The sequence below is a fragment of the Salmo trutta genome, chromosome 24, assembly GCF_901001165.1.
Source record: "Salmo trutta chromosome 24, fSalTru1.1, whole genome shotgun sequence".
NCBI classification, from domain to species: Eukaryota; Metazoa; Chordata; class Actinopteri; order Salmoniformes; family Salmonidae; genus Salmo; species Salmo trutta.
Window position 1 is genome coordinate 25847587 of NC_042980.1, and position 15851 is coordinate 25863437.

A 15851-nucleotide genomic window follows, 5' to 3' on the forward strand; every position below is an offset into this window, starting at 1 on the left:
ATACTGTGAAGTTTTAGTACTTCTCTAGGTTTGAATATTCCATATTGCATTCCGTCTCATAACAGGTACAGAGAGGTACAAATAATTGTTGGATTCTGAGCACAAGTAGGTGGACTCTGCATGCAAGATTGATGGACAAGTGTTGATGATACTGCATCAACACCCTCATTGTTGCATGTGAATATATATATATACATCCATCACTAGAGTGGGTATATATTACAACTGAATGACGAAGTGGAGACTTTAGTTTTGATCATCAGGCTGTTCAGATAAGATACTGAACCATACAGGGCAAAGTGCTAAGGAAAGGGATTCAGTGATTTGTGTAGTTTTAGTCTTGTGCACATAACAATGGAACTGTACTCCCATGACAGTAGCTAGCTAGCTAGCTAGTAGTAGCTAGACAGTAGCTAGATAGATTTGTTTCTGGGTTCAGAGATAAATGGAACTGAGTCTACAGTTTGCTTTTCAAGGGAGAGACCAGGAGAGATCTTCACTCACAGTCAAATTGGAGAGTTCTGTAAATATACCAAGGTGGGAGTTGGTACATCTCAGCGCTAACTGCATTGTAGATTTGGTTCTGGGTCTAAAAAGTATTTTTTTGTTGTCGGACCCCAGTAAGACTAGCTGTCTCTATTGGCGTCGGCTAATGGGGATCCTAATAGAAGTTAACATCAATGTAGAGGACAGAGGACCAGATTGAGCATGTAAGCAGACAGGCTGATCTAGGACTATGGGCTGGGGTTGGAGAGAAGGATAGGAGCAGTGGTGGAGGCAGGGTTTGAATTATACAATGACATGATATTACAATTTTCTTGATATTTCAATTATTATGGGGAGGACCCTGATTTATTAAGGGGCTGCCCAGTCTCCCCCACCCCCCTGTAATTGGAACACTGGCTGAGGGTGGGGGGGAGTTTGGACTAACTAGGCCAGAGAGTGGAGAAGGGAGAGTGGGAACAGAACGGTAGGTACAGGTACATACATTGCCTCCACGAGGAGAATGCTTCATGTTATCCTTGGATCCACATTTTGACTGTACGTGACTGAAGTCCAGCTTCTTGTTTAAAATCTGAATCTAGAGAAAATACAGAGATATAATGTGGCTATTTAGGTGGGGATGAGGATGGATGCTTAGCTTATTCTATGTCATGGAAGAGATGTATAGGCACAACATGAAGAGAACATATATGTATGAAGAGATGTATAGGCACAACATGAAGAGAACAGATATGTATGAAGGCAGGATAACTGTTGATGATGATCAGAGGAGTGCTGAATGGAGATTCAATAGAGGGTTACATGTTTTATAGCAGGGATCATCAACTAGATTCAGATGCAAATTGACCACAAAAAGCCAAATGCGATACAGTATAATAAAAACATAATCATTTCAAACCTTGCTTATATTTGTATACGATTACATACAGTATATCTATCCGTATGCATGGGAATACTTTGGAACAGATTCCAAAAATGTAAATCAATTGGAGCTGATTTGCTGATGTTTTTACAGTATTTTATGCCCCCCTCAAAATAGATAAAATCATCTGCGGTTGAAATTCGGCAAGCGGGCTGCCGGTTGGGGAACCCTGCATTATAGTGATGATATGTTAGCAGATACAGCATGTAGATGAAGTTCATGACCCTTTCTATCATTCCATATAGGGGTGGTAGAATAGGACATTAGCCCTTTGATACACCAACAAATAGAAAAGTACTCTGAAATTAACTCTGGGTCCAAGAAGGACTTCACTTCCTACCAAGATTTGGCATGTGTTTGTATCTTGTGTGTGACAGAGTGTGTGTGAGGGGATAAGAGGGGGCTTGGTAGACGGAGGTAATGTATACCAGTGGGTCGTTTGCTGGCATGTGGGCCCATGTCACACTGTGTTCAGCAGACAGACATAAGATGAGAGAGACCAGGTATAGGAGCGATCTCCATATCAAATCAAATCACATTTTATTTGTCACATGAACCGAATACAACAAGTGTAGACCTTACAGTGAAATGCTTACTTACAAGCCCTTAACCAACAATGCAGTTACATTTTTTTTTTTTAAATAAGAAATAAAAATAACTAAAGAGCAACGATAAAATAACAATAGCGAGGCTATATACAGGGGGTACCAGTGCAGAGGGAGTCACTGTACTGCATATGGGATACTGTAGGTCTGCTACTGGTACTGGCTTAATTGGAAGAACTGTATAGGTTCTGCTATGCTACATGACTGTATATGTATCAGGGTCTACTGAAGTATCCTGTAAGTGTGCGTCCCAAATGGCACTCTATACCCTATATAGTGCACTACGTTTGACCAAGGTCCATAGGGCTCCATATAGTGCATTACTTTGACCAGGGTCCAAAGTAGTGCACTATATAGGGAACAGGGTGCCATTTGGGACACAGGCTAAGTGTGTAGACCAGGGATGGGCAACTTTGATGGGGGTGGGGGCCACAAAAAATCTGAACTCATCATGAGGGGCTGAAGTGGCTCGCGGGTCTGTGTATCCACATCCCATACCCATCCCTGGTGTAGACCTACACGGAAAGTGGGAACAGTGCCTACATGTGGTGGAGATAACTAGAGCCAGGATGGGGTGACAGGTTGACAGACAGAAGTCATTGGTGCTCTCTAGAAGGTCTGAATCCTCATAACAACAGTCCTGTGAAAGGGGATGGAGTCCTGACAGAGTAATGGGTCTCTGTAATGGATGATGAGGAGAATGGTGACATAAACACTCTCCAAGGCCGAAGAGGTGGGAGACCTCGTCTGCGTCCCAAATGGAACCCTATTCCCTATATAGTGCACTACATTTGACCCGGGCCCATAGCGCTCTGGTCAAAACTACTGCCCTACCTTTCCACAGAACATACTGAATGAAGATGGAAGGCTGCAGGATCCACAACCCTGAGCTTAGTACTAAAGAGGAACAGACATTGTATGATGCACAACCCTGAGAAATACTTATACATTATAGCAGTGGTCACCAACCCGTCGATCGCTATCAACTGGTCGATCTCAAAGACATTCCTAGTTGATCGCCAAACATTTCTGTAAAAAACCCAACGATAAAGCCTTGCATTCCTATTTTTTATTTGTCTCGTGCTGTTAGAGGTAGGTGCAACCAATTCAGCCTCCCTCGCTGGGTAGGCGAAGTGTTCCCATTTTGAACCATTACATGTGTCTGAAGGTACAAACTCTGCCTTCCCGGCGGGCCCGGATAGCAAATCAAGTGCACTATAGGCCTACCACTGGCCAATCAGATGGCTCAGACTACCGTGTCTACATTAATGTTGCAGGCACAAAAGAAAGCTACAGCAAAGTTAATACAATGACATTTGAGAGAGACTGTCAACGAATACAGCAAAGAGATGCTGTTTTTATGAGTGAGTTCATGTTTAAGGTCTTAGTCAGCACTGTCAACACCTTTTATTTAACTCTTTTATTACCATAAAATGTGCGTTCTTCCTACTTCCACTTGCGCTACAACCAGCACTGCAGCTGTAATGATAGGCTTGCATTATTATTATTAGCGGCTTGGGTCTTTTTTAACATTGAGGAATACTGTTTCTGTTAATAGGAAAAACAACATGAATTTGTGCATGAGGCAGAAATAATGCGGTGCGACTCGAGTTTTGTCATTAGCTGGAAGACAGAATCCCTTTTTGGTCAGTGTCAGCAGAGGAAAGGGAGAGCGTAGGGATGTTGAGAGCTGCTCTCTCCCTCTGTTGAGACTGACCTTAAAAGACCAGTAAAATAAAAATAAAATGATTTAAATGTATACTCACTCAGCTGTGCCTCACAAGTAATACAAAAACAATCTATTATCGGTTTGATCATATTATTGTCTACCTCAAATTTTGAAATATATTTTTTAAAATGGTCCTAACATTGGCAGGGCGATTCAACCAAAGCCAATTTGCGGTAATAATACATTGCTCAAAAAAATAAAGGGAACACTAAAATAACACATCCTAGATCTGAATGAATGAAATAATCTTATTAAATACTTTTTTCTTTACATAGTTGAATGTGCTGACAACAAAATCACACAAAAATAATCAATGGAAATCCAATTTATCAACCCATGGAAGTCTGGATTTGGAGTCACACTCAAAATTAAAGTGGAAAACCACACTACAGGCTGATCCAACTTTGATGTAATGTCCTTAAAACAAGTCAAAATGAGGCTCAGTAGTGTGTGTGGCCTCCACGTGCCTGTATGACCTCCCTACAATGCCTGGGCATGCTCCTGATGAGGTGGCGGATGGTCTCCTGAGGGATCTCCTCCCAGACGTGGACTAAAGCATCCGCCAATTCCTGGACAGTCTGTGGTGCAACGTTGCGTTGGTGGATGGAGCGAGACATGATGTCCCAGATGTGCTCAATTGGATTCAGGTCTGGGGAACGGGCGGGCCAGTCCATAGCATCAATGCCTTCCTCTTGCAGGAACTGCTGACACACTCCAGCCACATGAGGTCTAGCATTGTCTTGCATTAGGAGGAACCCAGGGCCAACCGCACCAGCATATGGTCTCACAAGGGGTCTGAGGATCTCATCTCGGTACCAAATGGCAGTCAGGCTACCTCTGGCGAGCACATGGAGGGCTGTGCAGCCCCCCAAAGAAATGCCACCCCACACCATGACTGACCCACCGCCAAACCGGTCATGCTGGAGGATGTTGCAGGCAGCAGAACGTTCTCCACGGCGTCTCCAGACTCTGTCACGTCTGTCACATGTGCTCAGTGTGAACCAGCTTTCATCTGTGAAGAGCACAGGGCGCCAGTGGTGAATTTGCCAATCTTGGTGTTCTCTGGCAAATGCCAAACGTCCTGCACGGTGTTGGGCTGTAAGCACAACCCCCACCTGTGGACGTCGGGCCCTCATACCACCCTCATGGAGTCTGTTTCTGACCGTTTGAGCAGACACATGCACATTTGTGGCCTGCTGGAGGTCATTTTGCAGGGCTCTGGCAGTGCTCCTCCTGCTCCTCCTTGCACAAAGGCAGAGGTAGCGGTCCTGCTGCTGGGTTGTTGCCCTCCTACGGCCTCCTCCACGTCTCCTGATGTACTGGCCTGTCTCCTGGTAGCGCCTCCATGCTCTGGACACTACGCTGACAGACACAGCAAACCTTCTTGCCACAGCTCGCATTGATGTGCCATCCTGGATGAGCTGCACTACCTGAGCCACTTGTGTGGGTTGTAGACGCCGTCTCATGCTACCACTAGAGTGAAAGCACCGCCAGCATTCAAAAGTGACCAAAACATCAGCCAGGAAGCATAGGAACTGAGAAGTGGTCTGTGGTCACCACCTGCAGAACCACTCCTTTATTGGGGGTGTCTTGCTAATTGCCTATAATTTCCACCTGTTGTCTATTCCATTTGCACAACAGCATGTGAAATTTATTGTCAATCAGTGTTGCTTCCTAAGTGGACAGTTTGATTTCACAGAAGTGTGATTGACTTGGAGTTACATTGTGTTGTTTAAGTGTTCCCTTTATTTTTTTGAGCAATGTATATTGGGCCTATAGCCTACTGCATAAACCTCATAGTACTGTTTTTAATAGGTTCATGTTGCATAGGCTTACATTTAAGTCATGTTAAAACAAATCTGAGCGGTAGATCTCGACTTGCATTTTGACTCAGAAAGTGATCTTGAATCAGAGAAGGTTGGTGACCACTGCACTATAGCCTCCTACTAAAGACGCACAATGTATGAGACATTCAGTAGCAATGGCCACACAAACATAACAGACTCCCTCACACAAGACGACACACTTGAGATAAGATGGAGAACACGTCAGCAGACAGGAGGAAGCCCACAGCCAGTGTCGGCGTTTAAAGATTTTCAAGTGCTGAAGGTAGACCAGTTTCTAATAACATCTGAAAGACATTTAGCCTGTAAGAACCACACAGACAGAACATGAGGTGATACCAGGTGAATGAAAGTTAACCAGAAAGTTGTGTTGTCTGGTAAAATATATACAGACTTCTCTCTGTTACCTGAATAAGAATCAAAGTCAAACTAAATCAGTAGCCAACACCAGTTCAGGCAACAAAGAAGGAAATCAAAACCGAAGGTTTTACCTTAATCCATCCTAGACAGGAATTCCTCTTAATTCAAAGCTTCATAGACAGTGAATGCTTAAGAAGAAATATTCTACCACAATTAATGACATTAAGACTAAGACATTAAATGAAGACCAGAACCCCACAACTCATCCTCCTTCCCCATTCTACCTCTATTCCAGTAACTGTTTTGTCAGTTTCAAAATTATTCATCAGCTTCTCAAACACTTTACTCACTTACTGGCACAAATAGAGGAGTTTCTAAGTGGTTGCCTAGGGTTGTGCTGCTGAGACTCCTAACAGATTTATCATACCCCTGACAAAACACTCCAAACGTTTCCCAGCCATTGAGTCAAAAGAGCCGAAGTAAACGCCATTGCATCAATGGGAGGATTAATATTTAACGCAGTTTAACGCAGAATCAGGCACAGACTGTGTCCAAAATGGCACCCTATTCCCTTTATTGCACTACTTTTGAGCAGGGCCCATAAGCTCTGCTCAAACGTAGTGCAGTTTATAGGGAATAGAGTGTCATTTTGGATGCAGACACAGAGGTTGGGAAATGGCAGCATAGCAGTCTTGCCAACCCTGTGCCCAGACAGTCACCACAGGTTGTTGTCACTTCCTGTTGGAACCCCTATCAGAGACACATGCAGCCAGCCAGTCACCAGGGAGTTGAGTCTAGTTTGACAGCGGTTGTGGGAAGACACTACCCAGGGGTGTAAGCATTGTTTGGGCTGAGCCCGTATGGGAGGCAAGAGAGGTAGAGGTGTTCCAGAATATTCTCTAGCGTCGATGGTGAGCTACAGAGGGATATTACAGAGAAAATGCCACAAGCACTGATCCTCCAAGAAGATTCATACTGTTTAGGTCTTCCTTCATCACAATAATGTCCTTTTCCCATCTCGCCCATCTGAAAGCTCAGCTGCTACTCCAAAATGAGGTGTTTTTCTCATTGCCCTCCTTTTAAAACCCAGCAAACAACGACCAGACAGACAAACTGAGGGAGGGAGGACAGAGCTACAGTAACAATGGAGCGACAGACTATAAACGTGGAGAGGGACACAAAAGACAGGGAGAGGAAGGGACTGAGGAGAGTGGAACAGGGGATAAAAGCCTGGGAGGAAAGTCTGAAAAAAGGAACCAGCAGCTACAGCATTAGTCAAATACAAAACAAGACTGAGGTAGAAAGAGAGGCAGAAACAGAGCATAAAGAGGTAAAAAGAAGGGAGGATAAATAAGGGAAGGAAGGAAAGAGAGTGATGGAGGAGGGGGTATAGTAGAAACCCATGGACAATCACTAACCTGTCCCCCCTTGGGCTGGTAATTGATGTTGTCTGTGGAGCCGATCTTAGACTTGACATTCTTGAGGTCTGGCAGGGGCTGGTTGAGGACGCGGAGCTGTTTGGGGGTGGTGGCGGGGGACTTGGGAGGGGTGCGGAGCAGAGCCACCTTGAATAAATGAATTGCCAAAAGTTTAATTGATACCATGATATACTCAGGTTTCATTTGGAAAAAAAGATTAGCTAACCTCAATATGATCTCCTGAATAAATAAAGGATAAATCCATAAAATACAATTATATAGAGTGCATTCGGAAAGTATTACAGCCTTACTCTAAAATGTATTAAATAAATGTTCCTCATCAATCTACACACAATACCCCATAATGACAAAGTGAAAACAGGTTTTTATAAATTTTTGCAAATGTATTAAAAATATAAAACCGAAAAACCTTAATTTCAGTGGTATTCAGACCTTTTGCTATGCAACTCGAAATTGAGCTCAGGTGCATCCTGTTTCCTTTGATCATCCTTGAGATGTTTCTATAACTTGATTGGAGTCCACCTGAGGTAAATTCAATTGATTGGACATTATTTGGAAAGATGCACACCTGTCTACAGTTCACAGTGCATGTAAGAGCAAAAGCCAAGCCATGAGGTCAAAGGAATTGTCCGTAGACCTCCGAGATAGGATTGTGTCAAGGCACAGATCTGGGGAAGGGTACCAGAAAATTCCTGCAGCATTAAAGGTCCCCAATAACACAGTGGCCTCAATCATTCTTAAATGAAGAAGTTTGGAACCACCAAAACTCATCCTATAGCTGGCCGCCTGGCCAAACTAAGCAATCGGGGGAGAAGGGCCTTGGTCAGGGAGGTGCCCAATAACTTGCTGGTCACTCTGACAGAGCTCCAGAGTTCCTCTGTGGAGATGGGAGAACCTTCCAGAAGGACAAACATCTCTGCAGCACTCTGCGGCACAGCCTTAATAGTAGAGTGAACAGACGGAAGCCACTTCTCAGTAAAAGACACAACAGCCCGCTTGGAGTTTGCCAAGAGGAAGCTAAAGGACTCTGGCTATGAGAAACAAGATTCTCTAGTCTGATGAAACGAAGATTGAACTCTTTGGCCTGAAGGCCAAGCGTCACATCTGGAGGAAACCTGGCACCATCCCTATGGTGAAGCATGGTGGTGGCATTATCATGCTGTGGGGATGTTTTTCAGGAGTGGCTTCGGGACAAGGCTCTGAATGTCCTTGAATGGCCCAGCCAGAGCCCAGACTTGAACCCAATCGAACATCTCTGGAGAAGCTGTGCAGCGACGCTCCCCATCCAACATAACAGAGCTTGAGAGAATCTGCAGAAGAATGAAAGAAACTCCCCAAATACAGATGTGCCAAGCTTGTAGTGTCATACCCAAAAAGACTCAAGGCTGTAATCACTGCCAAAGGTGCTTAAACAATGTACTGAGTAAAGGGTCTGAATACTTATGTAAATGTGATATTTCTGTTTTTTATTTTTATTTAATAAATTTGCAGACATTTCTACAAAACATTTTTTGCTCGGTCATTATGGGGTGTTGTGTGTAGCTTGATGAGGGGGAAAACTATTTAATCAATTTTAGAATAAGGCTGTAATGTAACAAAATGTGTAAAAAGTCAAGGGGTCTGAATACTTTCCGAATGCACTGTATTCGTCTAATTTAAAACACGTATAGAGTAGCTGCCTCAGCTGAGTACAGTATAACAGCATTGATTCTTGGTCAAAAGTAGTGCACTGCATAAGGAAAAGGGTGCCATTTGGGACGCACACTGTACCTTCTTCTCCTGCAGCAGGCTGAGTGAACGTGGTGTGCCAGGGGTTCGAGGGGTCCCAGGTGTGCGGCAGGAGTAGCTGTAGCTGGGAGGGGTTCCAGGGGTGATGGCTGTGGACCCTGGGGTGCGGGGTGTGGTGGGGCCGCTGCACAGCGAGCGGGAACGCATTGACTGTGTGCCTGGGTGTGGGGGAGGTCATAGAAAGGTCACAGAGGTCATACAGAGAGGTTACTCAAAGGTCAATCAGAGGTTGGGCATCTCTCACCATTACTCTAGCCTGGTCCCAGATCTATATGTGCAGTCTTGCCATTTTCTGTTGTCTCTGGTCCACATGAGTTGGCAAAACAGAACAAACAGATCTGGTACCAGGCTAACATTACTCCACCAAAGTATCTAAGTTAGTCAGATGAAGAATGGCTCAAAACACACACAAACGGGATGAAACAGTGTAGTTACTAGAATGAAAGACGTAAATGAAGCCCAAACTATAGGCTTGAACGACTTGATTACTAACTACTAAGGATGAGACAGAGATGTGATCTTGAACACACAGAGAGACTGAGATGAACTTGGTGAGACACTAGGACTAGGTGAGACACTGCAGGACAAGGTGAGACTGGATGAGAGTGGAAGTGAATCCAGTTGAAATAGGGGACAGAGTGAGGGATGAGACTAGATGGGATTGAGAGTTCCTCTCTACCTGTCCAACTAGGGGCGCGTCCTGTCCGATGCTCTGCCCTGACCTCTGTACGGAACGCTAGAGGAGAACAGGAGCAGAAGAGGATTAAACAGAGGAGAGAGAGAGAGAGCGAGAGAAAGATCAAGAGAAAAATCAAGAGCGAGAGAGAAAGAGGCTAAGCGAGAGAGACCGGCAGAAAGAGAGAAACCAGAAGGGACTTACACGTAGGTCTGCGGGGTGCGGTGGAGCCAGAGCTGGTGATTGAGGTGGAGCTCTCCTCCTGGTCGTGTGGGTGGTGGTGGGTACGCCGGCTCAGGATAGAGGCAGGCCGCGGCAGGGATGACCTCTTTGGGCTCTGAGAACCACCATCCTGTCACATACAAACACACGCACACACACAGGAAGGCAAACAGGCACAGAAACAGGCACCCAAACACACACATTTAGCTTAGTACTGTAGTTACAGAAGTGCACAAGTCTGAAAATGCCCCAGCTTTAGCCTGGGTATTAATTTACAGATGTGAGATCAGTTGATCAGTTCAGGGCCATATGCTAACCTTACCACGTCTATCAGTCTGTGTAGTGTTGGGGAGTCACGAGGCCCGACCGAGGAGGGACGGTGCCTATCAAGCTCCACCTCCACCAGGAAGTTATTTTTATTGTGGGAGGAGAAAGAGGAGATAAGGCGAGGGGGCAAGAGGGTGGCCGCTCGTATTTTACAGGTGGGGATCTTTGTCAGTGGTGGCGAGTGAGAGATGGGGAGAGATGGCTAGATGCGGGTGAGAGATGGGGAGAGATGGGGAAGATACGAGTGAGAGACGGGGGAGATACGAGTGAGAGACAGGGGAGAGATGGGGGAGATACGGGTGAGAGATGGAGAAGAGATGGGGAGATACGGGGGAGAGATGGGGGAGATACGGGTGAGAGACGAGGGAGAGATGGGGGAGATACAGGGAAAGATGGATTCGAGATGAGTGAGAGATGGGTGAGAAACAGACAGAGTGCAAACCAAACCACAAGTAAACAAGGATACAAACAATGACAGTGGAACCAAAGATGACTGTACTGAACATAATTTCCTCAGCAACTGTACAAACAGATATATATATATATATACAGCACCAGTCAAAAGTTTGGACACACCTACTCATTCAAGGGTTGTTCTTTATTTTACTATTTTCTACATTGTAGAATAATACTGGAGACACTATGAAATAACACATATGGAATCATGTAGTAACCAAAAAAGTGTTAAACAAATCAAAATATATTCTCTCAACCAGCTTCATAAGGAGTGCTTTTCCAACAGTCTTGAAGGAGTTCCAACAAATGCTGAGCACTTGTTTGCTGCTTTTCCTTCACTCTGCGGTCCAACTCATCCCAAACCATCTCAATTGGGTTGAGGTCGGGTGATTGTGGAGGCCAGGTCATCTGATGCAGCACTCCATCACTCTCCTTGGTTGAAAAACAAATGATAATCGCATTAAGCACAAACCAGATGGGATGGCGTATTGCTGCAGAATGCTGTGGTAGCCATGCTGGTTAAATGTGCCTTGAATTCTCAATAAATCACTGACAGTGTCACCAGCAAAGCTGCCCCACACCATCACACATCCTCTTCCATGCTTCATGGTGGCAACCACACATGCGGAGATCATCCGTCCACCTACTCTGCGTCTCACAGACACGACAGTTGGAACCAAAAATCTCACATTTGGACTCATCAGACCAAAGGACAGATTTTCACCGGTCTAATCCCCATTGCTTGTGTTCTCCAAGTCTCTTAATATTATTGGTGTCCTTTTAGTAGTGGTTTCTTTGCAGCAATTCGACCATGAAGGCCTGATTCACGCAGTCTCATCTGAGCAGTTGATGTTGAGATGTGTCTGTTACATGAAGTCTGTAATGCATTTATTTGGGCTGCAATCTGAGGTGCAGTTAACACGAATGAACTTATCCTCGGCAGCAGAGGTAACTCTGGGTCTTCCTTTCCTGTGGCGGTTGTCATGAGAGCTAGTTTCATCATAGCGCTTGATGGCTTTTGCGACTGCACTTTAAGAAACTTTCAAAGTTCTTGAAATCTTCCGTATTGACTGACCTTCATGTCTTGACCTCTATGGGCTAGGTGGGACGCTTGCAGTGTAATCCTGTGGCGCGATATTCAAATACCTTAGAAATGCTATTACTTTAATTTCTCAAACATATGACTATTTTACACCATTTTAAAGACAAGACTCTCGTTAATCTAACCACACTGTCCGATTTCAAAAATGCTTTACAACGAAAGCAAAACATTAGATTATGTCAGCAGAGTACCCAGCCAGAAATAATCAGACACCCATTTTTCAAGCTAGCATATAATGTCACAAAAACCCAAACCACAGCTAAATGCAGCACTAACCTTTGATGATCTTAATCAGATGACACACCTAGGACATTATGTTATACAATACATGCATGTTTTGTTCAATCAAGTTCATATTTATATCAAAAACCAGCTTTTTACATTAGCATGTGACTAGCATGTGACTAGCATTCCCACCGAACACTTCCGGTGAATTTACTAAATTACTCACGATAAACGTTCACAAAAAACATAACAATTATTTTAAGAATTATAGATACAGAACTCCTATATGCACTCGCTATGTCCGATTTTAACCTGTTATGGATAGGGGGCAGTATTTTCACGGCTGGATAAAAAACGTACCCGATTTAACACTCGAACGTTTCTAAAACTGTTTGAATGGTGTCTGTGAGTATAACAGAACTCATTTGGCAGGCCAAAACATGAGAAGATTCTGTTCAGGAAGTACCCTGTCTGACCATTTCTTCCCCTTGTTGATTCTCTCTATCCATTACAAAGGATCTCTGCTGTTACGTGACACTTCCTACGGCTTCCATGGGCCCTCAGAGCCCGGGAAAAAGCTGAATGACGTAATTCAAAGCCCTGGCTGAAACACACGAGCGCTTTTGCTAAGTGGTCTATCAGCAGACAAAAGGCTTAGGCGCATGCCCGAGTCGACCCCGTGATGTATTTTCTTTCGGCTGTTTACCTAATTGCAGATTCCCGGTCGGAATATTATCGCTTTGTTACGAGATAAATTGCATAAAAATTTATTTTAAACAGCGGTTGACATGCTTCGAAGTACGGTAATGGAATATTTAGATTTTTTTTGTCACGAAATGCGCCATGCGCACGACCCTTCTTTACCATTCGGATAGTGTCTAGAACGCACAAACAAAACGCCGCTGTTTGGATATAACGATGGATTATTTGGGACCAAACCAACATTTGTTATTGAAGTAGAAGTCCTGGGAGTGCATTCTGACGAAGAACAGGAAAGGTAAGACCATTTTTCTTATAGTAAATCTGATTTTGGTGAAGGCTAAACTTGCCGGGTGTCTAAATAGCTAGCCCGTGATGGCTGGGCTATGTACTTAGAATATTGCAAAATGTGCTTTCACCAAAAAGCTATTTTAAAATCGGACATATTGAGTGCATAGAGGAGTTCTGTATCTATAATTCTTAAAATAATTGTTATGCTTTTTGTGAACGTTTATCCTGAGTAATTTAGTAAATTGTTAGTAAATTCCCCGGAAGTTTGCGGGGGGTATGCTAGTTCTGAACGTCACATGCTAATGTAAAAAGCTGTTTTTTGATATAAATATGAACTTGATTGAACAAAACATGCATGTATTGTATAACATAATGTCCTAGGTGTGTCATCTGATGAAGATCATCAAAGGTTAGTGCTGCATTTAGCTGTCTTCTGGGTTTTTGTGACATTATATGCTAGCTTGAAAAATGGGTGTCTGATTATTTCTGGCTGGGTACTCTGCTGACATAATCTAATGTTTTGCTTTCGCTGTAAAGCCTTTTTGAAATCGGACAGTGTGGATAGATTAACGAGAGTCTTGTCTTTAAAATGCTGTAAAATAGTCATACGTTTGAAAAATTGAAGTTTTCGGATTTTAGAAGAATTTGTATTTCACGCCACACCCATCATTGGATATTGGAGCAGATGTAAGAGGTTAAAGGAATGATGGACTGTCACTTCTCTTTGCTTATTTGAGATGTTCTTGCCATAATATGGACATGGCCTTTACCAAATAGGGCTATCTTCTGTATACCACCCTACCTTGTCACACAACTGATTGTCTCAAACGCGAAAGAAATCCCACAAATTAACTTTTAACAAGGCACACCTATTAATTGAAATGCATTCCAGGTGACTACCTCATGAATCTGGTTGAGAGAATGCCAAGAGTGTGCAAAGCTGTCATCAAGGCAAAGGGTGGCTTCTTCGAAGAATCTCAAATATAAAATATATTTTGTTTTACATTTTTTTGGCTACTATATGATTCCATATGTGTTCTTTCATGGTTTTGATCTCTTCACTATTATTCAACAATGTAGAAAATAGTAAAAATAAAGAAAAACCCTGGAATGAGTAGGTGTGTCCAAACTTTTGACTGGTACTGTTTAAATATAGCCAATTGTCTTCGGGTTCTGGTTCCATAATATAATCACAGAATACAGTGTGCATGCATATGTGTGTGTGTGTGTGTGTGTGTGTGTGTGTGTCTGTGTGTGGATAGCTAGTGTGGGCAGAGAATCCCAGGCCACACTATACAGAGCATAACTGAACAGTACTGGGAGATGTGGCATTTAAAGCGCTGTGCCAGGCTGTGCTGTCTTTATTATTCTAAAAGAATGACTGTTATTATGTGGAGGAGTGACTGGCAGTCACGACCACAGATAATGAATGATAATTACGGCCCAAATGCATCCCAAATGGCACCCTATTCTCTATATAGTGCACTACCTTAGACCACCACTGAATGATGATTACATCTCGGAGGGAAGAGAACAGAAACACTTCTATGTTTATCTGGCCTGGATGTTTAGTCCACTGTGACATAACCATCAGGGTGGATGGACATGCAGCTAAACAGGCCAAAGGGGATTCATTCAAAGGGGGACAGGAGAGAGAAAGGATTTATGTTAGTTGATGTTAAGTGATTTTTTTGCATAGAGGGATAAAATTATTAGTTAAAATGGACAGGAAATTAGCTTCAGGCAGGGAAGCAGGTTTAAGCTGGTAAGAGGGACTTATTTCTGACACTGTATCCAGAGTGTTTTTTTTAGTGTGCTCGGTAGGTAGGAAACAAAGGGAAAACGAGGAGATCGCCTACTACCTGAACTTGACCAATACTACAAAATCAACTTGTTTACCATTTCAAAAGGTTTTGCTACAGTGTGTCCTACTGAACATGACCCTGCACTGGTGACTGCACTGGTATTCTGTCATGTAAATGGAAATTAAGTTATTGTATCGCATTGTGACGCAGTGTGTCGTACTTACTGAGGCTCTGTCCCGAGACTGTCTAGCAACACTGAGGGGCCGACGACCCTCTGGTACGCCCACTGAAAGGAAGAGGAGTGAGGAGGAGAAGAAGAGGAGAGGCAGAGAGAGAATGAGAGAAGGAGAGAGAGGGAGAAATAGAAAAGAGAAGGAGAGGACAATAGTGAGTAAGAGAGGAAGAGAGAGAAAGAGAGGAGAAAGGAGAGCGAGAGAGAAAGACAGAGTGTATAGTTAGACATGATTTAAACATTAGGACAGATTGACAGAAACACAAAAACACTCTCCCACACACACAACAGCTGTGGCTGAAGCACGCCACCCACTCTACAGTCTACCAGCACAGTCTAACTGACAAGTACTGGGCTAACAGTTACCCCTCTTCTGTAAACAACTTCAGCAAACTTTAAATCTAGCCCTAACTGGGTTATAGTATTGTATAATTATATGGAATTACTGTATACTATGAGGGAATTGGCTGAGATCCTATTTGAGCTGCTAGAGAAAAGCTCTGTTCTCCAATGCTTTAGCAGAAAATCATACAGAATAGAGGATTTTGGATTACATACAGTAAGTGCACCTGTCCATCCCACCCCCTGAACAATTTAATTGGGGCAATGCAGCAATTTAGAGGGT

The 15851-nt window shown here is 43.6% G+C and overlaps 1 protein-coding gene across 9 annotated transcripts in view; it reads right to left on the reverse strand.

Annotated features, from left to right (window-relative positions):
* The window catches only part of map2 (microtubule-associated protein 2), a 129846-nt gene that overhangs the window by 16452 nt on the left and 97543 nt on the right, over window positions 1-15851 (reverse strand). For 5 of the 9 annotated variants that reach the window (XM_029711603.1, XM_029711602.1, XM_029711607.1 and 2 more), the window contains 7 exons: window positions 15219-15280; window positions 10412-10618; window positions 10072-10219; window positions 9871-9927; window positions 9174-9349; window positions 7383-7529; window positions 989-1081 (listed from right to left, as the gene is read on the reverse strand). In XM_029711603.1, the coding sequence (XP_029567463.1) occupies window positions 989-1081; window positions 7383-7529; window positions 9174-9349; window positions 9871-9927; window positions 10072-10219; window positions 10412-10618; window positions 15219-15280 (890 nt within the window). The remainder of the gene's footprint in view (window positions 1-988; window positions 1082-7382; window positions 7530-9173; window positions 9350-9870; window positions 9928-10071; window positions 10220-10411; window positions 10619-15218; window positions 15281-15851) is intronic. The other 4 variants (XM_029711605.1, XM_029711606.1, XM_029711604.1 and 1 more) reach the window with 4 other exon arrangements.